General features: G+C 47.4%; 5 protein-coding genes across 5 annotated transcripts; 1 reads left to right on the top strand and 4 right to left on the bottom strand.

Annotated features, from left to right (window-relative positions):
- Window positions 1-1,665: 1,665 nt before the first annotated feature.
- LOC117836134 (uncharacterized) lies at window positions 1,666-5,225 on the bottom strand. The gene is made up of 2 exons (XM_034715510.2): window positions 2,266-5,225; window positions 1,666-2,163 (listed from the first exon to the last, which is right to left on the bottom strand). Exons 1-2 carry the CDS (start codon window positions 5,183-5,185, stop codon window positions 1,844-1,846), a joined length of 3,240 nt encoding a protein of 1,079 aa, XP_034571401.1. The 5' UTR covers window positions 5,186-5,225; the 3' UTR covers window positions 1,666-1,843.
- An 828-nt stretch (window positions 5,226-6,053) lies between these two features.
- On the bottom strand, window positions 6,054-9,680 carry LOC117835287 (uncharacterized). The gene is made up of 4 exons (XM_034714649.2): window positions 7,578-9,680; window positions 7,242-7,445; window positions 6,799-7,110; window positions 6,054-6,633 (listed from the first exon to the last, which is right to left on the bottom strand). The coding sequence occupies exons 1-4, from the start codon at window positions 9,451-9,453 to the stop codon at window positions 6,320-6,322; spliced, it is 2,706 nt and encodes a 901-aa protein (XP_034570540.1). The 5' UTR covers window positions 9,454-9,680; the 3' UTR covers window positions 6,054-6,319.
- Window positions 9,681-12,712: 3,032 nt separating this feature from the next.
- LOC117835286 (la-related protein 6C) lies at window positions 12,713-15,480 on the bottom strand. Its single transcript, XM_034714648.2, has 10 exons — window positions 15,092-15,480; window positions 14,635-14,716; window positions 14,385-14,479; window positions 14,219-14,290; window positions 14,050-14,129; window positions 13,850-13,940; window positions 13,655-13,702; window positions 13,498-13,566; window positions 13,282-13,392; window positions 12,713-13,202 (listed from the first exon to the last, which is right to left on the bottom strand). Exons 1-10 carry the CDS (start codon window positions 15,449-15,451, stop codon window positions 12,945-12,947), a joined length of 1,266 nt encoding a protein of 421 aa, XP_034570539.1. The 5' UTR covers window positions 15,452-15,480; the 3' UTR covers window positions 12,713-12,944.
- Window positions 15,481-16,713: 1,233 nt separating this feature from the next.
- On the top strand, window positions 16,714-19,322 carry LOC117837207 (uncharacterized). The gene is made up of 2 exons (XM_034716794.2): window positions 16,714-17,572; window positions 18,529-19,322. The coding sequence occupies exons 1-2, from the start codon at window positions 16,862-16,864 to the stop codon at window positions 18,886-18,888; spliced, it is 1,071 nt and encodes a 356-aa protein (XP_034572685.1). The 5' UTR covers window positions 16,714-16,861; the 3' UTR covers window positions 18,889-19,322.
- A 52-nt stretch (window positions 19,323-19,374) lies between these two features.
- LOC117835285 (putative disease resistance protein At3g14460) lies at window positions 19,375-23,067 on the bottom strand. Its single transcript, XM_072290742.1, has one exon. The coding sequence runs from the start codon at window positions 23,048-23,050 to the stop codon at window positions 19,763-19,765; it is 3,288 nt and encodes a 1,095-aa protein (XP_072146843.1). The 5' UTR covers window positions 23,051-23,067; the 3' UTR covers window positions 19,375-19,762.
- Window positions 23,068-23,939: the final 872 nt, after the last annotated feature.

Raw genomic sequence — 23,939 nt, 5'->3', positions numbered from 1 at the left:
ACCAAAATCTAATATAAGTTTCTAGCGTTGTACGTTCGACCCCAACAATATTTTCCATGTCTAGTTGTCATACCTTAAACTCTAAAGTGATATTCTTTTACAGAGCAAACACTGAAGGATGTGTTTTGGATAGTATGCCTGTGGTGATGATGGATCTTGGATGATCTTTGTGAGCAGAGCACCAATGAACGCATCAACTGCAAATGTTGTATCAAATTGCACTGTTTGGGAATGAAAAAATTACATGAGGGTCCTCCAACAACTACAATAAGCTTTTTAAACCCGAGATGCAGTTAGTCTTCAAGTAACAGACAAAAATCATAGCTATAAAAATTACATGATAAATGCATACATAGCATCTAGCAAAAACATGAGCCATAGAAGTTTCAATTTGAAGATGAGAATAACATGTTATAAATAAACATCTTGGACAGAATTATAAAGCATACCTTGGCATTTTACTAGCATTCTTTTTATCTCCAAGAGTCACCAGGAGAGACTTCATTATAGGACAGGAACTTCATGACAGTACCATCCTGCGCCCAAGTCTGTGCCTATTAAGAACTCAAGCTCAACCTTGCTGATCTTGACAATATCCGCATGGTCTACTTAACATCCGGATGCAGGCCTCCTCATGGGAAGGCTACAATCCTTCTCTCAGGTTCAGGTTGCATGAGAGTAGTTCAACAGCTTCTGTCAATCTCCATGGTGCACAGACCGGTAAAGCTCAGCAATGAAGCTTAGATTACTGATCCACACTGAAACACTGCAGCCTGAATGCATTCTAACTTGTGGCAATTACCAAAATATGAAACGGGGGTTTGATACTTGAATATGGGCAACTATATTTCGAAGGGAGGTTTGTCATAATAGAAAACAAATCAAATATACAGTTTGGTACCAACAATCTTATTGTTTCTTCTTAGCTTTTGTACTTACATATGTACTTCTACTCCAAACACCTAAAAAAATTTCAGATAATGTATGATTATATGAACTCATTCAGGTGCTTCTACAAAATTTTGCGAGAGATATTTGGCAGTTGCCTTTGTATCAAATTCTAAGTTTAACGGTTACAAACCATCTTAAACCCAAGGTTCAGATTTCAGAAACAGCTATGAACCAAATCCTAGTCCAAAATAAAACAATGAGAAGAATCTCTGGTACTGAGAGAAAAGATTGTAGAAACTTCTTCATTTGTGTAAATACAGTTTGGCACTTTTTATGCAATGGCAGTTCCTTCTGCCATTTTATTCTCATCACCTTACTATCAGATGATGATGCAGCAGAGGCCATTTATGTGTCTTCTACCATTTTCTTCTAATTGACTTAGTTACACACAAAGGTTTTTTAACTCTCGGGTACCAAAGCGGAAGTCAAAAGGTTAAATGTGACATAAATAGCTCATTCTTCACCAAAGCAAACAATAAAAATGCTACCTTATATTCAAATATTTTGTGTTGATTCCAAGGATAACATTAGGTTAGTAGGTCCTGAAAGACTTCAAGCTGTCCAGAAGACCAGCAGATTGTGATAAAGTTATCTTCTAGAAGTCGAAAGGGTATCCGAGAAGACCGAATCTAGAACAGCAGTACTTCTCTATGAAAAGACAGATATTAACACTGGTTACTAGTCAATTCTATGAACTAGTAATAGGAGCTTAACTGGATTTAAGTGCTGCAGTTATTTCAGTACTGGGATCCATTGGCACATTTGACAATTGACACCCACAATCCACAAAGGAGACTAATTTCACCAGCAAGCCTAGCTCACTCTATTACTAAACTAAACCATCAGGACACGTCTAGTGTCTTATAGAGCAATATTACTATTATATTTCAAGTCATACTTTACTATTCAAGGGGCTCCCCTTGTTTGCCTCAAGCACCAGAATCTCTTCCTTAAGATTATGAATCTTTTTCTTCAACTCAGCAATTTCGGCATGCCGAATTGCAGATGCCTTTTTTATCATTTCCATTGTACCAACTGCCCTCGTTGGCAAGTAAACATCTTGATATGTGCCTGTACTATTTGCATCTTTGTCCCAAACATCTCTCACCCAATCAAACCGACTAAGATAGTAGAGCGTTTTAGTACAAACTTCGCTGCTAATAAGTTCAGTATTTCCATCTAACATCCTGCTAGAGAACCTCTCACTATCTCCTGCAAAAGAAAAGGAGGCAAAGAGAAAGAGATTATTGTGGTATTTGATTTCCATTTCTGAGAATTTGGAGTGTAGGTCTGCTGTTTCAAAAATTCTTATACCTGATCTCTTTCTATTGGCTCCTGTGGAGTCTTCCATAGGAGATTCTAAATCTTGGTTTGATACTAAGATATCTTCATTTCCTTTCTCATTGTAATCCAGATAACCATTTTTTTCCATGGACACATTGTCTGTATTGCCAATATCTCCTGTGACAACGCATGTATGCATTTCTTCAGTTGGTCCTTCTAAGAGATTACCATCGGTTTGAAGAGTAGCAGCATAAGTTAATACATCTTGCTCTTGTGCGAGAGTTATGTTATTTGGAACACTTCCAAGCTCACAATCACGACTGTTTTGCACCATAATTTCATTCATCACTAGGTTGTCCTGCTCATCATTTCTTTCACTAACCAGCTGCTTTTCTTCATTACGTTCTTGTAAGATGGACCACGTTGCTTCCATCTTGGGGGATTTCAGATGCATATGCATGGTATCCAATCCATCTTCCTTGCTCGTTGCTTCATCAAACACCATATCTTCCTTGCTTGCTTCTTCATCAAGATCATCATCACTGATTTCCACAATGTTGAAATGATTTCCTTGGACAGTCACTTTCTCCAAAACATGTCCGTCCTGCGCGTCATTTCTTGCGTCAACCAGCTGTGTGTCTTCATTTCCCAGTCTTATAGAGGATGTTTTTTTCCCCCACATATGAGATTCCACATGCATTGCATTCACCTCACGTTCCGTGCCACTTAATTTATCGCACTCATTATCATCAGTGATCAGCAAGTCTTCATGTGTTGGCAGCATATCAACTTCAGCCCGAGCTCCAGTAGTTTCATTGCTTCCAGAGCTAACTGCACCAGGGACGACATTAGGGAGCAGTACGGCCCAATACTCTGATCTGTTATTATTCTCCTCATAGGGGATATTAAGATTCTCCTCTCTACTTTGTTGGAGACATTTGCCCTGTGCTTTTTTAGTAACTGACCTGCCACACGATTCATGAACTACATTAGATGTGCTTGCCACTGCATCAGCCAAAGCTTGCCCAACATCGGTGTGTAAAACTTCCTTCTTTGATCTAACACTTTCAGATCTTGGTATAAAACTCTTCAGGCTTCCAACATTTTTCTCCTGGTCACCACCCTTCACCAAACCTTCTACGCTGTGCTGCTTAGGCATCTTAGTAATGCTATTAAGCCTTTCAGAAAGAGGAACATGATCAAGCTGGTCATTGGATGCATCTGGCGCTGTCTGAGCCATCCTGGTGGCAGCAGTGGGGGGCATAGCTCTAAATCTTAGGTGGGGCGGACACGCACGGAGAACAAGCCCTGGCGCTGCCACAGCTCGTCTTATTGCAGCCTGGCTGGCTGAGGAGTGGGAAGGGTAGACGTTAGTGCCAGCCAGTATGTGGGGTGGCCAGCCCCGATTGGCAGTGTCCACACGCAGCCTTTTGCCAGAATTAGCAGCAGGAACCCCTTCCATTTTTCTTTTCACCGGACTAACAAAAGCACAGATTTCTTTCATCTGTGCAGCATTAGCAACGGCAGTACCACATGCTGATGAGTAAGGCTTCCACCATCGTGCATACTGAACCGTCACACCAGGCTTGTGAATTGGAACTATAAACTCAGAACTTTCAGCCTCTATGTTGTATGTGTCCCATGCTCTCTCCCAATCTGAGTTTGCAAAGGAAATCATCCCAGGAATGTCCTGATCGAAGCCTAGCTGCCTTGCAACACGATGAGGCCTGTAAAGCACAATGCAGTTCATGCCGACAAGCTCACAAGCGTGCAAACACCGCGCAAAGGACAAGAGCGCTTCATTTGTTGCTATATCCTGGCTGCGGACCTGAGAGCCACCGGTCTCTGGCTGCAGAGCAAAAAAACTGCAACTTCCATATGGCCGCCACTCAAACTCCTTTGGTGACATGAACACTGCATGCACGTGCTTGGAACTAAACCTTTTGACAATATCGCGCCACCGGGCAGCCCTTGGCATTTCATGATCGCCAGGAGCAGGGGATCTTGCTAGCTCAGGGCGAAGCTGAGGGAAACGCTCCCAGACCCAAAGCTGAAGGATGTGCACTGGTGCTGAGCTGATAAACGGCTCCTTTTCCATGCCCAAGCTTATGTGGCGTTTGAGCGCGGTGAGATCGCGGTAGATGCTGGCGAGCGCGGCAGGCGCGAGCGCGACGCTCTGGCCGCGCGCGAGGCGGGTCGCGAGGGGGAGTACCTCCCGGCGGACCACGCTGAACGGCGGCGCCGGTAGCACGAAGAAGGACAGCCACATTGCCAGGAACGCGCCGTGCTCGACCAGCTCGCACGCCGCCTCGCCGGCGCCGCCAACGCCCGTGGACGCCGCCTTCCCCATGTCGGGCGCGCGCTCGACGAAGTGCTTTACCCACCCGCCATAAGTGGCGTTCCTCTTCTTGCTCCGGTTCAGCACGGCCAGGACGGCCTGGATCGAGGCCACGTCCTTCTCCAGCTGGCCCGACACGGGCGCGCGCACGGGGCCGCCGAGCAGCGGCAGGCCCGCGAGCGCGGCGACGTCCTCGAGGGTGACCGTGGCCTCGCCCCAGGGGAAGACGAACGTACCGGTGTCTCCGGACCAGAAGGCGGCGAGCTGGAGCAGCCCGCGCTCGTGCTTGCGCCGCCGCAGCCGGCACGTGCTCGCGAGGACGGCGCCGAGGATCCCGAGCTCCCGCCACAGCGCCTCGTGCCGCGGGCGGAGCTTGTCCACCCACTCCCGCCACCGCCGGGGCACGCACGCCCAGCCCCTGAATTCCGCCTGGATCCCGCGGACGCGGACGGGGCCGGAGCCGGGGTCGCCGGGCGGGGCCGGGAGAGGGGCGCCGTCCCCGGCGCGGGGCCGCAGGAAGAGTGCCGGTCGGACGCAGGGGAGGGTGGGATCGGCGCCGGAGGCGATGGGGACCGTGGATTCCTCGACCAGGGGCTGCTCGCCGGCGGCCATTGCGGTGGCCGGCGGTGGGGTTTCGTTGGGGGTTTGGGGAGCAGGGGGGCGTGGGTGGAGGAGGTGGGAGGGCGAGAGGAAAGGGGAGACGCTTTTTGGGGGCTTCGTTAAATGCTACGCAGGGAAGCTTCCTCGGTAAGCCTCCGGCTTTGTTTACGCTGACCGTTGGCGTTGATTGGTGTCCACACCTGAGGCGGCTCCGAGGACTCGTGTTTTAAATTTAAACTGTCAGGAATGAACTTATCAGTTTATACTGACGGACAATGAAATTCCGTCAGAGGGACTGGACCACCTTCTACTCAAATATTCGTCGTTGACTTTTTCTGGTAACATTTGAACATTCGTCTTATTCAAAAATTTATTGCAAACATAAGAAAAAAATAAATTGGTGTTAAAATACTTTTGATGATAAAGTAAACCACAAACAAAATAAATAATACTTACGTAATTTTTTGGATAAGACAAATGGTCATCAGATTCAGAACTAATACAGCATTTACAGCATCATCTACTATTTGCTTGAAATACCATTTGTTTTTAAAAAAAAAGGTAATGTACTTCGAACCAGAATCTAAGGCAGGAATTTTAACAAGCATCGGAGTTCAACGAAGATCCATCAAAACTATAGTGGTTTACAAGTTTTAGAGAAAAAACAGATCAGCACAACTGATATTAAAGATAGAAGTAGGAGCACTAAGGATTCCAGCTTACAAATTGAACAAATTAGCAGTACCGCCATCGTCATCGCAAACGAACCAGATTTACTAGCAACCTTGCTGATCCCCCACAGAAAGTACGAGCATTGCGAATTCCAGTTTGCAAAATTAAGAAATTAACAGTGCTGCCATCTCCAGATAGCAAAATCGCATGGAAAAGAACCGAAACAGAACTGATCAAAGTTTTTAGATGACGATTGTTTACAGCTGAAACGACGAACAACACGTCTTCAGCTTCTTTCATTGCTTTACAGCAAGCCTTCTAAAAAATTGTTTACCTGCGCAAACGAACCTCAACTGAAATCTTCAGTTCACAAAATAAAGTATCACAACCCTTGTAAATCCTATTACAGAACAAATATCACTGGGAGATATATGATGTCTTGCAAATGACCAAGATCACCACTTGCATCTCAAGTTATTTTTTAAGATTGCGCCGCTCCTGTTTCTCTGCCGCCTCTAGCGCCCGAATCTCTTCCATCTGTTTCATAATTGTTTCCCTCAACTTAGAACTTTCAGCCTGTCGAATTGCTGATGCCTTCTCCATCATTTCCATCGTCCCAACCGCTTGCTTCGGATGAAAGAAATCAGCATTGCGATTTGCATCGTTGGCCCAAGCATCTTCAGTCCGATCCGACCGACGAAGATAATAGAGTGTTTTAGTACAAACTTCAGTGCTATCCGGAGCCGTATTTTCACCTGCCAGCCTGCTAGAGGACGTCCCACCATTTCCTACAGAAGAAAAAGGAAAGGCAGAGTCAAAGGGAGTGGGGAAAAAAAAAGGCATGTGTAAGAGCTCATTCTGTTGTCTGATTTGTATTAAACTGAAATGAAGTAGGAGTATCTTCTTGAAAAAGAAAACTGAACGAAGTAGGACTGAGACTTCGGTGCTCATACCTGAACTCTTTTTATTGGATTCTGCACACTCCATCTGCTGGTTTGGTGATGAGACATTGTTATTAGTTCCTTTGTTATTACCTTCCAGTGAAGAAAACTTTCCCTTGAGCGCTCTCTTGGACATCTCGCTTGTAACAGCACGAGTCCGGGTTTCATCGGTTGGTTCTTGTAAGAGATCAGCATCTGTTCTAACAGTAGCAACTGTGTCAGCTGGTTTTTGTTGAAGAGTGATATTCTTCAGAGCAGCAGCAAGCTCAGAAACACGATGTATATGCTCCAAAACCGGGTCGCTAGAGGAAATCTCACCATTTCCTACAAAAGAAAAGGGAAGACACAGTCAAAGGGAATGGGAAAAAGGGTATGCAGTAAGCTTATTCTGTTATCTGATTTGCATTTCAACTGAAATGAAGTAGGAGTGTAGGAGTATCTTAGCGCTCTCTTACCCATCTCTACTGTAACAGCACGAGTCCGGGTTTCTTCGGTTGGTTCTTGCAAGAGACCAGCATCCGTTGTAACAGCAGCAAGAGGGTCAGCTGGTTCTTGTTGAAGAACTATATTCTTCAGAGCAGCAGCAAGATCAGAAACACAATATTTTTGCACCCTATCAACCTCCAAAACCGGGTCGCTTGAGGATATCTCACCATTTCCTACAAAAGAAAAGGAAAGACAGAGTCAAAGGGAATGGGAAAAAAAGGTATGCAATAAGCTTATTCCGTTATCTGATATTCTGGTTTGCATTTCAACTGAAATGAAGTAGGAGTATTTTAGCGCTCTCTTACCCATCTCTACTGTAACAGCGCGAGTCCGGGTTTCCTCAGTTGGTCCTGGTAAGAGACCAGCATTTGTTCTAACAGCGGCAACACCATCAGCTGGTTCTTGTTGAAGAGTGAGATCCTCTAGAGCAGCAGCAGGCTCATTGTTTCCGGTGCTGACCGGCCGCCTTTCCTCACTTGGCTTGAGTAATGAGGATGTTGTAGCTCCAAATTGCGTTTGCTTGACAAGGTGATGCGCCAGCACTTGAGCTTGTTCTGAATTCTGTTCATCAGGCATGGTAACAGGCTGTGGTGCTTCCTCTTGACTTTGTTGCTGGAGAGATTTGGATCGTTCCTTTTCAGCAACCGATGCACTAGGTTCATCGACTGCACTCAACAATGTTGCGGCAGCACCTGATGAACCTTGCGAAACCTTTTTCCCTCTCCTTAAGGTTGATCTCTTCTCAGCATTCCGAACCCATCCTGGCATCATACCATTCACATCCCCAGCAATTTGCGTCAGTATAGAAACTTTCATCCTTGCAGCTTCAGCGACGGCGGTGGCGCATGCCCTGGAGCAAGGTTCCCACCACTGCTCATACTCGGCGGTCACCGCCGGCTCGTTGCTCGGAACAATGAAGGAAAATTTCACAAGCCCTATCTTGTACGTTGCCCACGCAGCAAACTGATTCGAGTTAGCGCGGGCAACAGCTCCCGGCACGTCCTGATCGAACCCCAGCTGCCTCGCCACGCGGTGCGGGCGGTATTGCTCTATGCTGTTCATGCCCACCATCTCGCAAGCTCGCAAGCAATGCGCAAACAATAGGAGCTCGGTGCGTCTCGCAATGGCCCGGCGGCCGTAGCTCCCGGGCGGCGGAGCGAAGCCGCTGCTCCCGTAGGGCGCCCACTCGAACTTCGCCGGTGACATGAGCACCGCGTGGACGTACCTGGGGTCGAACACCTTGTGGGCGTCGTGCCAGCGGCGGACAGCCCTCGGCGCGTCACGGGGAGGGGTGCTCCTCGCCGCCTCCTCCGGGCGTAGCTCGGGGAAGCGCTCCCAGACCCACAGCTGGAGGGTGTCCAGCGGCGCCCACGCCGCGAACGGCTGCCTCTCGCCCGAGCTGACGACGTGGCGCCTGAGCGCGGAGAGGTCGGCGTAGATGCTGGCGAGCGCGGCGGGGGCGAGCGCCACGGTCCCGCCGCGCGCCAGCCTCGCCGCGACGGGGAGCACCTCCGGGCGGACCTCGTCGGACGGCGGCACCGGGAGCACGAAGAGGGACAGCCACATGGCCAGGAACCCCTCGTGCTCGAGCACCTCGAACTCATCCTCCGGCGGGAGCTCGGAGAAGTGCTTCGCCCAGGCGGCGTGGCTGGGCTTGGCGTTCCAGCTGCTCTGACACAGGGAGGAGCGCACGTCCTCCAGCGCGTCGACGTCCCCGCGCGCCGAGCCATAGAGCTTCTTGCACACGGGCTCGCCGCGCAGGGGGAGGCCCGCGAGCACGGCCACGTCCTCCAGCGTCACCGTGGCCTCGCCCCAGGGGAAGACGAAGGTGTTGGTGTCGCCGGACCAGAACGCGGCGAGCTGGAGCAGCGTGCCGTCGTCCCGCCCCACCCAGCACGTCGTCGCGAGGATGGCGTGGAGGATGCCGGCATCCCGCCACAGGGGCTCGTGCCGCGCCCGGAGCTTGTCCACCCACACCTTCCACAGGTCCGGGGCCACGGGCCAGCCCTTGAACTCCACCTGGAGCTCGCCGTGGCGGATGGGGCGGACGTTGCAGGGCGGCGAGGGCGGGGCCGGGAGACGGCCGCGTTCTGCGCGGGGCAGGAGGAAGTGAGCCAGGTTGCTGGAGGGTTCGGTGGCCGAGATGACTCCTTGAACCACGAGCGGCACGTCCCTGGCCATGGCAGCTGCCACTGTCAGGTGGCCGACGGAACTGTTCTTCAGTAAAAATCTGAAAAAAAGTGGAAAAAAAATGCTGGTAGAGTAATAGAGTTCCCAACAATATTGTTCAAAGCAAACCAAGGCCCTGTTCGCTTCAACTTATAAGCCAGCTGAAAAGCTGAAACGGCTGATTTGTTGTGAGAGAAAAACACTGTTTGGTGGCTGATAAGCCGGCTGAATAAGCTGAAGCGAACAGGCCCCAATACGCTTATGGTAACTTTGTTTTCTCCAAACATGCACAACCATTCACTCTGCAAGTTCTGATGTCTGTTTTTTTGAAAAAACTTTGAAGTGCAATTGTATTTTTATCCTCATTTTTCTAACTTTGTGATTTTGCCCTCAACTAAGCCATTGTGATTTTACCCTTGATCTTTACGTATTTGCTTCTGTTTTGACCGATGACCAGGAACAAAATCGTATTCAAGGGCAAAATCACATAGTTGAAAAAACGAGAGCTCAAAATAGGGCTCAAAATTATATACTTGTATTGAGGCTCCGAACGAGAGGTGTGATCAGTGAAATGGAAGAGCAATGGCAAAAGTTTCTCATCATGAAGAAAGTGTAGAAAACTTGGTACCGGAAGGCGCCGGGGATGGGAAGGAAGGGCAAAGGGACTGCCAGCAGGGTTCGCTGCCTCTTCTCGCTTGATCGCAATTCGCAATGGTACTGTACGCGTCGTCACCAGCGCAGCTACAGGAGTGGGAGAGGGAGACTGCATTCCTGCAAGTCGATCGTCCACAGGTGTCGCAGGCAAGCCGCTGCTCGTGTCCTTGTCCACCTGCCCGCGTCACCGTCGTTGAGGTGAGGCGTGGGATGGGTGAGACCGTGAGAGCCAGAGCCACGCCCGTCGAACCATGTGCTGTACTGATGCCAACGCGCATTTCGCGTGTCGACACCGGCCCGAAAGCTCGTGTGCATGCAGCATGTGCAAGGCAGCAAAGCCAACAATGAACCCGAGCACCAACTTTCGAAGGGAAAAAACGAACGGAAAATCTAAAATGAAAGGACTTTTGTTTTGGAAAATCAAAGCGCACGAGATTGATGTCGAGAAGAAGAATGGAGGAAGTAACAACGGCGACCACGTCGACGGGGCGCTACGGTGACGGGCTTTAGAGTTTCGGGTTTTGAATTGGGGTTACCTATGTTGCTAGATGCAGAGGGAGCTCAAGGAAGGTTGCCGGCCCGACGGTGGTGGCGGTCGGCGGAGGGCAGCCGGTGGGTGGTGTTGAGGCGGGGGCGTCACGATGCCATCTCCCACAAAGCCGGGTTAGCGTGGTGGCAGACGACGAAGGCGGATTAGTCTTGAGTGCTTGCCAAGTAGATCCGCCGCCGCTACGCATCAAGGTAGGGTTTTCAGATAGGGGTGAGGGATTTCTGGGAGGGGGTAGGGAGTGCAAAGGGGTTGAGGAAGAAGGTCATTTAGGTCCACGATATTGACTCAGCAAGTGATGTCACTCCGAGACATATGACGTGTACATCGCCAGATGGAACTAACTCGAGGTAGGAGGGTAGTGTGTTCGGTTTGGATACGGTGAAAATATGTAGTGTGGAATTTAAGATGGGCGTGATAGTTCAAAATTGAAATACGGATCCTTTTTATTTTTATTTCCTAAATTATCTTTAACCTATATTCCAAGTATAGACGATATATTATTGTTACGTACGTATAATGGATCCCGAATCTCCATCGCTGTCCAAAAACATTATATATTGCTGAAAATGGAGGGAATATCTCATTCTAAGAGAAACGTGGCACCTCACGTACGTGCGTGGAGTACTGTACAGTACCGCCCGGCTGGGTAGTTGCTCGTGTACGTTCTCTGCGCGTTCACCGCATGGCATGCACAGACAGCACCGCCTCCACTTGGGGCACGCAGACGACGTGGCTCCGTCCAACGTCGATCCGGATAATGTGGCACAGCACAGGCACATCGCGAGTTGGCGACGCGATCGCCAGCGTCGTCCGCCGTGACCAATGCAAAGCCGGCTAGGCTGCGGGCCGGCCGGTGCTGTACACGGGAACTCTCCTTGCGTGAACTGCGTACAGAATACTAGATCACTACTGCTTTTAATCTCAATTTCTCTTAATGAAATAAGTGCCAAGGTATATTTTCTTAAAAAAGTAAATGATCGGCGGGCAGCTTAAACGAAATTATTAGGGACGAGTCATGAAACTTATCAAAAACATTTCGGGTCATTATCATGAATCATTCCGGCGCCTATGAATTATTTGTTCCGAGCAGGAGAACTATGGTTGACGAAGGCACATTAGCACATAAACTAAAGATAAAAGGTCCGTTTGGCTTCTACTCAAGCTTCCCTAGCCTCGCCTCGCCTAGACAACACAAGCATCAATAAACTTGCATTGCCACCTTAGGGCACCCGCAATGGGTGTAGATAAGCTGTTCCACGTAGGAAAGGAAAGAGAAATAGAGAGAGAGGAAAACGTCCATACACTCAGCGTAAGCCGATAGCACGGAATACAATGATAGCGGGCCCACTCAAGTGCAGGTTTCCTTGCCCGCCCCTTTTCACCTTCCTTCCTCGCGGATGACAGCAGCGGAGGGACCGTCGCCGGAGCGCGGGATGGCTGCTGCGGGCGACGCGGAGCTCAGCCGGCGGCAGCGTGGGGATGGACGCGGGCGCAAGCGGTCGGAGTGCATGGAGGAAGACGCAGGTCGTCGGGGCTCCATGGCCGCGACGCCATGCGGCTCGGCGGTGGCGGAGAGAGTTGAGAGACGGAGAAGAGAGGAGGGAGGGAGGGGATGAGAGGATTAAACAATTACTAACACGTGGATCCCACATTAACTGTGCTATAGTAAGACCATTAGACGGTTAATCTACCGTACTTACTATATCCTACGTGGACATCACTAATATCCTACGTGGACATCACCAAAGAGAGTATCTCAGGTGCCCTTAGGAGAGTCAATTTAGCTCTCTCAGGGAAGCAAGGCAGTAATCTTGAAACAATAGCTGTTCCCTCTTTTTTTTCTCAAGAAAGATGGTGCTTCTCACGTAGGGGAGAGCACCTTAGCTCACTTCGCTAGTGTTCCAAGAGGCTAGTTTCCGGTTCTCATCTTCTTTGCACGCATCTTTCAGTTCTATTTCTATCTTCTTCTTTATTTCTAGTTCTTATTTTCTTTCAACAAAGTTATGTTCCCTCACGAGAATCCCTTATATTTTAGGATGAAGGTAATAATTCTTTTATAATCGCATCTGTTCCTTTTTTTCTCTGTCCTCCTCCAACAGTTATACCAACATAAGAATACCATATTATTCACCAAAACAAAATCAAAACGATTTATTCAAAAAGAAAAAAAGAACTAGAAACAAACAAACAAAAAAAGGAAAAAAAAACAAAACACGGCCACTTACACCTATCCCTCCAAACCAACTAACCAACAAATCTGGCCGATCAGTCAGTCAGACGTCACGGCAGAGCTGGCCACCTACACGACCCGGACAGCAGCAGCAGCCGCTGCCACGGCCGGCGACGGCCTGCCCCGCCCCATGTTGAACCCGCGCGTGCCGTCGGGCATCCTCGGCCCCTGCGGCGCGTGCCGGGGGCTCGCCGCGAAGGAATCCAAATGCCAGGCCGCGCCCGCGGTGGAGTGCGTTGTCTGCGGCGCCGCGTTGGCGCCAGCGTGCTGCCTGCCCCGGCCGCTGCCCCAAGGCTTCTTGGAGCCGGCGGCGTGCTGGTCCTCCTGCTGCCGATCAAGGTGAAGGCAATCGCACGTTAGTTAGGGGTAGACATGGTGCGTGCCGGGGCGTGGCGTTTCGGCTTACGCTATGGTCAGGCAAGTGCGCCGCTGCCGTCGGGGAGTCCCGCGAGCGCTCCTCGTCGGAGGCGGCGAGGTGGTCCAAGTCCAGCCGCTTCAGACGTGTTACTGACTTGGGCTGCGGTGAGTTCAATGGGTGCCAACAAGCATGCCAAGTTCAGTGATCAGTTCTGAAATGGGACAACTACCGTTGATGACTGGATGAGGAGCTTCAGTAAATTACCGATCGTCGCAGCACCGCGCGCACGCGGAGGCCCTTCCTCCAGTTTCTCCCATCGTTCAACCTGTACACCTGACAAAACACAAACAAATTCCGAAGGCCCAAATGAGCTACAGCAGATTCCAAATACTTTCAAGTTTCATGTCTGAATTTGACTTACTGCTCTCTCGGCTTGCTGCGAGGTCTCGTACTCTATAAGGGCATGCAACTGTGACAGAACAGACAGCCAAATTTTCAGAGGAACGAGACAAAAAGAAAACTGAATTTGAAGAACGGCTTATACGCATCAATGTCTGCTTCTGCAAAGCGTGTGAGTACTGAAGTTCAAAGAAATAAGTGTGCGAGTACTGAGTACCTTGTTACTGACTAGCAATGCGTTTGCGTCAGACTTTGAAGATCTTGCAGAGCTGGGCTCTTGCGGATGACAGATTCTGATGTTCTTCACACTGTAAACTCGTTGCATTGCGTGGTATACGGTTAAGCGGCGGTACATCGCATATACACTACAGGTCACATGGAGATCAGAGAGCAGATGTGTGTTCTGAGTTTTCTGACCTGCCAATGACACCGAAGATCTTCTCGAGGCTGTTCCTCGTGGAATCATCTGGAAAATTCTCCGCGATGACCATCCGGGACTGCACGAGTCAGGGTTTAGTCTTTGGATGGCTGATGCAGCAGTTTCCATTTCAGGAACCGAAACTTCGTCATTCTCGGAATTACTGACCTGCAGCTCTTCTTTGTGCCTCTCGGTGAATGGCTGCGCCCGTCGCACTCTCCTGCCGTCGTCGCTGACAACCTGATGAAGCCAAGAAATTAAACTCGGAAGTGTTTCATGATACTACATTGTTACCATTTGTTGCAAGAAGCTAAGTTAGCGACGGCCGGCTTACGAGCTTTTCGGAGGTCCGAAGAGCCCTAACCAGCAGTTGGTTTGTCACCCCCATAGCCTTGATCTTCTTCCAGGATGAGATAACAGACAAAGGAACTGGTCAAAACGGTGAACGCACATTTAGTTTTCTGTGAAGTCCTTTCTCTTTGATGATCTTGTATTTAGGGTCATATGATATTTTCTTAAAAAAAGGGAACATATGCGTGTGGAATTATGGATCATGGATTAAAGAATTAATTGTTGTCACTCACCATAGCCCTCAGGATCCTTGTTCATAATCTTCGTCAAGAAATCATTAGCAACCAAATTAGTGTCGCTGAATTGGTACTCAACCTGCACAAGGCAAGAACAATGTAAGGCCAGCCACTCCAAAAATCAAGAAACAGATGGAACATCGTGAGGAAAAGAAAGCGTCAACAGCATGATCCACACAGGTCCGAGAATCACGAGGATCGTCTGATAACTGAAAACACCATGAAGACGTAAATAGCTGCATCAAAGGTTTAGGATGAGAATCAAAACAATCTGCCATCAACACAAAGACCATCTCCGTGATCTTTGGCTCGGAGATCAACTACACCATACTCTGGACTTTCAGTTTCAGTCGTTCAGGATCGACCTACATTTCTACACGCCTTGATCGATCGGTATCAAACAATGAATAATGTGCATCGGAGAGAACCTGGAGATCATCGATGGTTTCCAAACCTGCTTGATAATCTTGTGTGCGATGTCGGCCGGACTTGCGCCCTTGGGGTGTCCGGTGATGCCGGCAGCACCGGCTATCTCGGCGTGTCCAAAGTCCGGCAGAAAGAACGTGGGGTCCGGCTCGGCAAAGAAGTTCCAGTCCACCGCGCCTAGCCCGCCGCCACCGCCGCTGCCGCTGGGCAGCTGCAAGAACGGCGAGTAGTAGCCGACGGCCGCCAGAGCGCTGGCGCCCATGGGGCTGGCCGCCGGCGACACCGGCACGAACTCCCGCGCGTGCACGTTGAACCGGAACGGCGTGGAGCAGCCACTGCTGCTGCCCGCCGACGCCTTACTGGACCTCTCACCACCGTCTTGCGCCATTGCCCTGTTTGGTCGGCCGATGCAGTGGTGTCCCCTGCGATCTGAATCGCCCTGTGCTGTGAATTAGTATCCGGGGGGTAGGGGTTGAGGGTCTGTCCATGTGTAAGCGTATGGAACTTTTGACCAATTCTTTCTAAGCATTTGTGAGGTGGGAGTGTTTCTTGCGGAGATTGTTTCGCTGCCATCTCGTGCCACCCAAACCGTTACATGTAGGGGAAAGCCCTTGACCACACGGCAAATTACTTATGCCCTGCTTTTTTTTAATGTCTTGCCGATCCAAACAGGACGTTTAAAAAGTCTTAGTTTTTATATTTAGAAAAACCAAATAACATGGACGGAGAGAGTAGTTTTTTTTAGAATCTCATAAGGTCATCTCACCTAGCTATTTTCATCTAATAAAGTTTGCACACCAATCCACCGACTATCCAGCAATCTCCCAACATTTTATTAGGCACAACTTATAAAAAGATGAATACTACATGGATCTCATTAATTTGCCAGTATTTTACAATTCAGAAAGTTTTAAGGAAACCCTTTTGTTTTATAGATTTTTTTCAAAAGAATTTCTCAAAAAAGAAATTCAACATCCAAATATCTCTCTCAGTCCATTTCTACTACCACACCCTAACAGCTGTGCCAGATGCCGGCGTCACCTTTTGCTCTTAGAGTATCTCCAGCAAATCTGCATTACTTAATCCAACTATCATGTTGGGATAGTTGTTGAAAAAGTAGTACTCCAGCAAACCTCTTACCTTTCATTTTTCTAATAATTATTGAGATAAATTAATAATTTATCCCAACTCCACTCAAATAGAGGAGGAGTCGTGGCCCTCCAATATAGTAGTTGGATTGGATTGAGATTATTAGGAGCAAAATTAATTCTCCTAATATTAATGATATACTGAGGAAGATTTATTTGAGGATTGCTGGGGTTCCTCCGTTCGGTGCACCACAGTCGACACTCGACAGCGATTGATCCTATGAACTGGAATTTGATTCAATTTTCATTCCAGCAATTTGATTCAATTTTCGCTAGACTTAGGCCAGGCCCAACTTACGCTGGCTTGGCCCATGGACGCTGAACTAATTAAAAAGCTATTAGCTGGCTGGCTGGCGTCCCAGCTAAAAAAATGCAGGTTCCTCTCAAATTAAAAAAAAAGCTAAATGCAGGTAACTAAAATCGGAGGATCCAACGGGACACAACTAAATAGAGCTGCTAATAAAACGCTAACTAGCTGGCTTTCCCTAACTAGCATCCAATATTTAGCAGCCGGGTTCCAAGCGGGCCCACATGCGCCGCGACACGGTTGCGGCACCGACGGAGGAGCAGCGCAAAGCCAGGCGCCGCCGATTCGCCCCCCGCTCGCCGCCGCCGGCTGCTCCTCCCAAAGCCCCAGACTCTCTCCACCAATGCCGGCGCCGCCCGCCCCGGCGCCGCCCAGCGCGTCGTGGCGCTCCGCTGCGTGGCGCCGGCACGCCAGCCCCGCGGCGGCGGCGTCCTCCTCCTCCACTCCCAAATCCCTCCTGCTTATCCTCCCGGTCCTGCTGCTCCTCCTCTTCGCGCTCTCCAGAGCCCCGGATCTCACCTTCTCCAGCACCTCCACCTCCGCCGACGCCGCCGACTCCTCCTCCTCCTCCGTTGAGGAGCAGCTACTGGGATTACCGCACTCCTTCCCCCTCCACGGCCGCCCCTTCGACTGCTACGCCTCGCCGCAGGCCTCCCCGATCGTCGCCAACCTCGTGGAGGGCGTGCCGCACCCCTTCTTCTACTCGCTCGCCGACATGGGAGCTCTCCCCGACCACCCCCACAAGAACATCGCGCGCCTCCTCAAGGGCAAGCGGTTCCGCAAGCCCGACATCTCCGAGACCATCCAGGAGCTGCTCGCCGGGGAGGTGGGGAGGGGCGGGCCGTCCAGCGGGGTCGTGGTCGACGTGGGGGCCAATGTCGGCATGGCGTCGTTCGCGGCCGCCGTGATGGGGTTCCGGGTGGTGGCGTTCGAGCCCGTGTTCGAGAACCTGCAGCGGATTTGCGACGGGGTGTACCTCAACCGGGTGCAGGACCGTCTTGTGGTGTATCACGCCGCGGCTTCAGATCGACTTGGGAACATCACTATGCATAAGGTAGTGCTTCGGAGCCTAGTTTTTATGAGCTGCTTACTTAGTTTTAATGGCTGTTTCTTCAATCGAGTATTATATCATAACTGCATATCTATTGTGGGGGTAAGCTCAGACTTGGCAAAATTACCTTAAACTGTGTTCTTGATGTGTGTCATGGGCTTAAAATCTGGATCATTAAACACTATCATTTTAGTTTGTTTGCTACCGCAATTGTGAGAATGGCATAGATATTACCTTAAGACAATGCAGAACAATGTTTCACTTCTGAACCCATTACATCGCTCCTGAAAGGATCAACTGAATATCCATGCTTTTTCTGGTCTATTATGGTGCATAGAGGAGTCCCTTATTATGGGTGATGGTGGTGCTCGTATGCAAATAATTTCTTGTTTGATGTACTGAAGTTTGTGAGTTTGGTTTTCTCTTACATATTAAGTTATCATTAGAATGTTCAATCTATTCATCTTCTATCGGTGCTATTATTGCTAAATGGAGTCGCTTGGAAATGGAAAATGCTACACAAATAAATAGGCACCTTTTTCATGCTGAACTATAATTCCAGTATTTTGCTCTTGTTATTGGTGAACTAGCTTACATAAATGTCATGTAACTGATGGAACAAGCTTATATAAAAAATCAATATTCCAGTCTCATACTGATCTATTTTAATATTATTAAAATGACACAATGAACCTTGCATTACATGATTACTATTTTTCTTGGAAATTTATATCCTTTCTAATTTTTTTAACATTCATGTGGGACTATAATTAGAGGAGACATAAGTGCATAAAAAGCTATGCATGCACATAAGATGTTACAGCTTGCCAATTATTCGGATTCTTATTTTCATGTGAGGTTATGCATATTGTAGAAATCTCAGGTTCCTTTCTATGTGTCTGGATATTGCTTCTATCTTGCCTTATACGTAACTTATGAGTAAAAATGTGGTGACCTAGGTGATTGGCCGACTTGACAACAGTGCTATTTCTGCAACTGGTGCAAAGTTAGCATTCAAGTCTAATGAAGGAATTGCTGTTGTGGTTTCCACAATTCCATTGGATGAAGTCATTCCAGATACTGAGCGAGTTCTTATGATCAAAATTGATGTTCAAGGTTGGGAATACCATGTATTGAGAGGTGCATCGAAATTGCTTTCAAGGACAAGAGATGAAGCTCCCTATCTTATATATGAAGAAGATGAACGCCTGCTGCAGGCAAGCAACACCAGCACACAGGAGATAAGGGCATTTCTCTCTAGTGTTGGTTACAATGATTGTACACGGCGTGGCACTGATGCTCACTGTACAAAAGAATAGGCAAATTGGTTTCTGACTGGTGCTCTGATGCTCCTAAGCTCAAGTTGTGTATGAACACAGAAGAATCAATTAGGATGTCTTGAGCTATATCAAAAGCAAATTTTGCCCCCTTTGTCAGTCAGCAGACCAGGGGTTTACACATTTCATGTGTCCAATAGTTGGGTTGCCTTGAGTTCCATGGTACCCTTGTTCCTTTTACCTTTTAGGTTAGTTTGTTAATTGCTGTTGCTGGGTCTTGGTATAATTGCAATTTTAGCCATGATGATTATGTAGCTTCCCATATTAAATTTACACTTCTCGTAAAAATATATGTGGGTGCATTGGACATCTTGAATCATAGTGGATGTTTCCAGATGCTAGTACTTTTTTTTGGATTATGAACTTGGAATATATATGCTAATTACTGAATATTATTAATATATATGTTTCAGTTATCCTGTGTCTTGAGAAGCATCTAGGAGTTTTGTCTAAAGTTAAACAACTAAATTAATTTACATTAACTCATTATTTGGCTTACCACACATAATTCCTTTCATTTGCACAGTTTACCGATTCAACATCTTCAACTTGATCAATTTGAATTAGATTTGACATTACTTTTACCTGAAACGCTAAGATCTTACAAGCTGGATTTTTTTTGTGAGATGGCAGCATGAATGAATGGTTAAAGATATTCCTTAAAAATATCAAGTTGCACTTACCTGATACTATCATTTTCAGAAGTATTATGATAGTTTACCTAGTAGTACTTGTGAAGCTCTGAGCTAAAATAATCTTGTTTAGAAATATTTGGTTGCTTTCCTAAAATTAAAGTTACATCGACATGGGAATATCTATCGACATTGGATTCTAAGTTTGAGGATGAGAAAATATACTATGTTCCTATTTGCAATTTCTGCTGCAGAATTTCACCATCTATTTCGATCCAAGGGATGTGTGCAATCTTCGGCCAGTCAACGCCATATTCTTTTATCAGTCTCTCCTTGAGATGTGGGTGACAGAGTGCAACTTCAATCTTCCTAATGGATAGTGGCAGAGGTTCCTCTGGCAGTGATTCCAATGCAGGGCAGTTCCATAAGACCAACTTATACAGTGACTGTATTCTGGACAGGGTTGAAGGAAGTGATTGCAGAGTATTGCAACCACTTATACATAAGCTCTGGAGTGACTTTAGCTGTAGGAGAACATCGTTATCGTGTGCAGTGAAGGAGGTGATTTCTGAGCAATCTTGGATATCTAGGCTCTCAATGAGCTCAAGCCTTTCTCTTAAAAGAGGAGACCTTAGTATTGTCATTTGATCAGTGATAATGCTTCTAAGTAACCCAAAGCTTGCAGTGATTTCACTGGTTGTTGGTGAGGATAAACTTGCAAGTAACAAGGGGCAGTTGAATATGCAAAGGGATGAGACACTGGATCTAGCAGTGGTTGCATGTGCCAACTTTACATCATGGTGGTATGGCATCCAGTACCCTTTTTTTGCAGTTGTTATCTCTGTAAGATTAGGAGGTACTGGAGGCAGTGCTTTGAGCTTTTTGCAATCCTTAATCACAACATTGTGTAGATTCATCATCGTATGGCCACTCCATAACCACTCATTGAGTTCTGGCATGTCATCAAGCACCAGCTCCTCCAGCGACTGGAAAGGCTCCTGTTGGCTGCTACTGCCATATGCCTCTGGGCCTATCTGCCTCAGCATTTTCAAACGCTGCAACCAGATTGTTCTGACGGAAGTAAGTTGACCAAGTGGTGGAAGCTGCTCCCATGCATTGCAGCCACTTAGGAAAATATGCTCAAGATTACCAAGCCATTCGTTCTCAAGCCAACTAGGGGATTTGACTCCCATCCAACCCATGATGTCAAGTCTCTTTAGATTTTCGTGTGGCTGGAGGGCTTCTAGCACATCCTCTTCCCTATTTGTATTTACCTCATCTCGATCAGGCGCCCACATTAGCTGCAGCACAGATAGTTGGCCTTTCTTACACAGCATGGCTTCTTTTGCGTCATCAGGTGTATTGATATTCTCAAGGTTTCTGATCTGCAGGGATCCTTGGAGCTCTAGTAGATACCCAAGCTGAACTATGCTTTGTGTTTGCTCTCTGGTAACCTTAAAAATTGGCAACCTCTGAAGGCATTTCAACCTGCCAATGTCTGTTATGGAGGAAACAATCTGATTAGCTGCTGTGAGATGTCTTAGATTAACCAAGTTGTTCATTCTGGAAGGCAATTTTCCAAGCCTGCAACCTGATAAATTCAGAACCTGCAGGTGGTAGAGTTTGCACAAGAATTCTGGTAGTGTGGTGATGGTAGTTGATGAGATATTTAGGTACCGGAGATGCACACATTGCCGTATGCTATCAGGAAGTCTGTCCATCATGCATGGTGATAAATCCAATACTCGGAGGCTTTTTACATTATCTAGAACTACTTGAGGGATGGAAGCTTTGATTGGAGCCACTGTATTGCTAGTGAGGAAAATGAGAGTGCGCAGGTTCGTGTATGGGATTGTGTCATCAAGTGCTGAAAGGCTATCTAGATGCACTGACAGATGGCGTACTGATGATGGGATTCTTGTCCATTCATCATCTCCTATTCTGAAGCATTCTTCTGTTGCAACTGCTTTTGCAAGCTCATAAATTACAGGAGGCATCACATAATAGCTGACAAATTCTTTCTTCTGAATTGCGAAGGACTTATTGCACAGATCATTTATGTATTCCTTCCCAATGTCCTCCATTCTCCTGCAACCATCTGGGTGTACAAAACCTTGTGCTATCCACTGGAGAATCAGCTGCTCAGCTTCAAATTCCCAGCCCCTGGGGAAGATGCTGCAATATGCAAAGCACTGTTTTAGGTGTGGTGGCAGATTGTCATAACTTGTCCTTAGAATTGGCATGATTTCCTCCCATACTGCATTTCTCTGCAAGACCTGTTTCCACTCATCTACACTGTGTTTACATTTCAGGTGTCTAGCTACAACCTTTGCAGCAATAGGAAGACCACTGAGTGTCTCAGCGATTTTCCTTCCGATGTTCTCCAATTGTGAGTTGATGTTGTGGCTTGTCTCATCAAACATACAAGACTTTATCAGGGACCAACAGTCATTAACTAGCAAGGCCTCCAAACAAATTATATAGGACGATTGCAACATCTCAGCCACCATACGTGACCGAGTTGTCAGAAGTATCTTGCTCCCCTTTGCTCCACCCTTTAGGGGGGCTAGCAGCTTCTGCCAGTTCTCTTGTTCTATTGCTATTGTAATGTTGTCATTGTTCCAAACATCATCTAAGACAAGGAGGAACCGTTTTGAAGCAAGCCTTGCCGTCAGCGCCACTTGAAGTCTATTGAAATTTGTTGTGCCATCATGCCTAAACCGACTGCTGGAAGCTGACTCCAGCATTTCTTTTGTGATCCTCAACTCGTCAAAGAGATAAGTAACAGAGATCCACATTCTCACATTAAAGTTCTCAGTTATTCTAGTGTCGTTGTACACATGCTGTGCTAGAGCAGTCTTGCCTATGCCACCTACCCCAACAATAGAGACAACAGAGACTGGATTCTCATCCTGAGAGCTTGTTAGAGCGGTTACCAACTGTTGGGATTTGAAGTCCCGCCCAATGATTTTCCCATGGATTATTGAGCTAGTCATGGTGTTGCAATTGTTGCTCCTGATGCTCCTGGGTAGGCTGAGTGCTTCACTAACTCCACTTGCAACCTGCTCAATACGCTCCAATAGATTTACCATCTCATTCTTTACCTTGGTTGATCTATCCCAACATGGCTCCGGGCTAGAAGCTGGGGCACCTTGGTTGCGAAACCGGGAATGCATGAAGGTGCTGATTGGGCTACTGCTGCTCCCATTTGCACTTGATTCTTCCATTTCATGGTGGAGGCGGTTGTACTCAAGCTTGTCTAGGAGATCTTCTGCATGATACATGCAATCTCGGAGCTCCCGCATCCATGGAAGAGAGCTGTGGGAGAGTGTGGGCGCCAGCTCAGTTCCATGGAGAACTGACTGTGTGCGAAGCAAAGCAACACGAAGCCTGTCTAGCTCATGGTCGATGCCACAGTTGACTGCCCACCTCTGGAGCTTGTAGGAAAGATACTTGTCGAAGATAACCTGGATGAACCAGCCACCTATAGCCAGGTAGCTGGAGATGTCCATAGTGCAGATTATTGAACTTGCTGTTTCTTCTTAGGATCAATATTGATATATTATATACTATATATACTGCCACTCTGCCAGGCTACCAGGTCAAAGTCTTCCACCAAGTCTTTGTGAAGTTACACACCAGGTCAAAGTCTTCCGCCAAGTCTTTGAGAAGTCTTCCACCAACAGTGGAATCTATTCAATTTTAAAATGACACATTTCTCAGCTTTGATCATTTATTGCATCTCGATGAACCTTAATGCACTGTTTTCAGCTAACCCTTGTTGCTGTGTTAACCTGAAGTGACTGTTTGAGTTTCGAATTCAGTATTTAGTCCTAGAATTTGTTTGGATCTTAGACAGGCCTGTAGCACTTCGTTTTCAAGAAGTTAATGTTTTAGTTAATCAGTTGGAAATGAATGCAAGACAGGGGTTTAGTCAGAGTATCACCAGTTTACTTTTAATGGAATTTAGGACGAATTCTACACACTGGCTGAGGTTCAGACATTATTTTGCATTGAAATGGAGAAGACGTCGGAGAAATTTGAAGGTAGCACACATTTATAGTTCTGTTCATATACACTAGTTAAATCCTGTTGGAACCATTCATATTATGTACAAATTGTGGAGATTCAAATTTCTTATGAAGAATCGGTTCTTTACCAGGTTACTAAGCCGTAATTTTAACTGTACCTATGGATAATCAGTTGTGACTAATGGTTACTTTGTTATGAAGATAGGCTGGAAATAATAGCTACATTTGTGGTCACCAAGAACCTACAGAGCATCTGTTTTTTCAATGCCTTTTTGCTGAACTTGCGTGGAGTACAATTTGTAGGAGTTTTGGTGTGGAGACTACAAAGATGGTTTGGTTGACTTTTTCTTCACTTGTGGAAATATCAGCT

Source organism: Setaria viridis, chromosome 9, assembly GCF_005286985.2.
Source record: "Setaria viridis chromosome 9, Setaria_viridis_v4.0, whole genome shotgun sequence".
Classification (NCBI taxonomy): Eukaryota; Viridiplantae; Streptophyta; class Magnoliopsida; order Poales; family Poaceae; genus Setaria; species Setaria viridis.
This window is presented reverse-complemented; position numbering and strand designations above follow the sequence as displayed.

What these genes read in the sequence shown, in the direction of transcription:
- LOC117836134 (XM_034715510.2), bottom strand. Translation starts at nt 5,185, where the DNA reads ATGGCCGCCGGCGAGCAGCCCCTGGTCGAGGAATCCACGGTCCCCATC. An exon ending in AGCCAATAGAAAGAGATCAG is followed by an intron (nt 2,164 to 2,265) that starts GTATAAGAATTT and finishes TTTCTTTTGCAG; the next exon opens with GAGATAGTGAGAGGTTCTCT.
- LOC117835285 (XM_072290742.1), bottom strand. Translation starts at nt 23,050, where the DNA reads ATGGACATCTCCAGCTACCTGGCTATAGGTGGCTGGTTCATCCAGGTT.
- LOC117837207 (XM_034716794.2), top strand. Translation starts at nt 16,862, where the DNA reads ATGCCGGCGCCGCCCGCCCCGGCGCCGCCCAGCGCGTCGTGGCGCTCC. An exon ending in GGAACATCACTATGCATAAG is followed by an intron (nt 17,573 to 18,528) that starts GTAGTGCTTCGG and finishes GTGGTGACCTAG; the next exon opens with GTGATTGGCCGACTTGACAA.
- LOC117835286 (XM_034714648.2), bottom strand. Translation starts at nt 15,451, where the DNA reads ATGGCGCAAGACGGTGGTGAGAGGTCCAGTAAGGCGTCGGCGGGCAGC. An exon ending in ATCTTCGGTGTCATTGGCAG is followed by an intron (nt 13,941 to 14,049) that starts GTCAGAAAACTC and finishes ACGAGTTTACAG; the next exon opens with TGTGAAGAACATCAGAATCT. An exon ending in CGCAGCAAGCCGAGAGAGCA is followed by an intron (nt 13,567 to 13,654) that starts GTAAGTCAAATT and finishes GTGTTTTGTCAG; the next exon opens with GTGTACAGGTTGAACGATGG.
- LOC117835287 (XM_034714649.2), bottom strand. Translation starts at nt 9,453, where the DNA reads ATGGCCAGGGACGTGCCGCTCGTGGTTCAAGGAGTCATCTCGGCCACC. An exon ending in TGCTGTTACAGTAGAGATGG is followed by an intron (nt 7,111 to 7,241) that starts GTAAGAGAGCGC and finishes TTTCTTTTGTAG; the next exon opens with GAAATGGTGAGATTTCCTCT. An exon ending in ATCCAATAAAAAGAGTTCAG is followed by an intron (nt 6,634 to 6,798) that starts GTATGAGCACCG and finishes TTTCTTCTGTAG; the next exon opens with GAAATGGTGGGACGTCCTCT.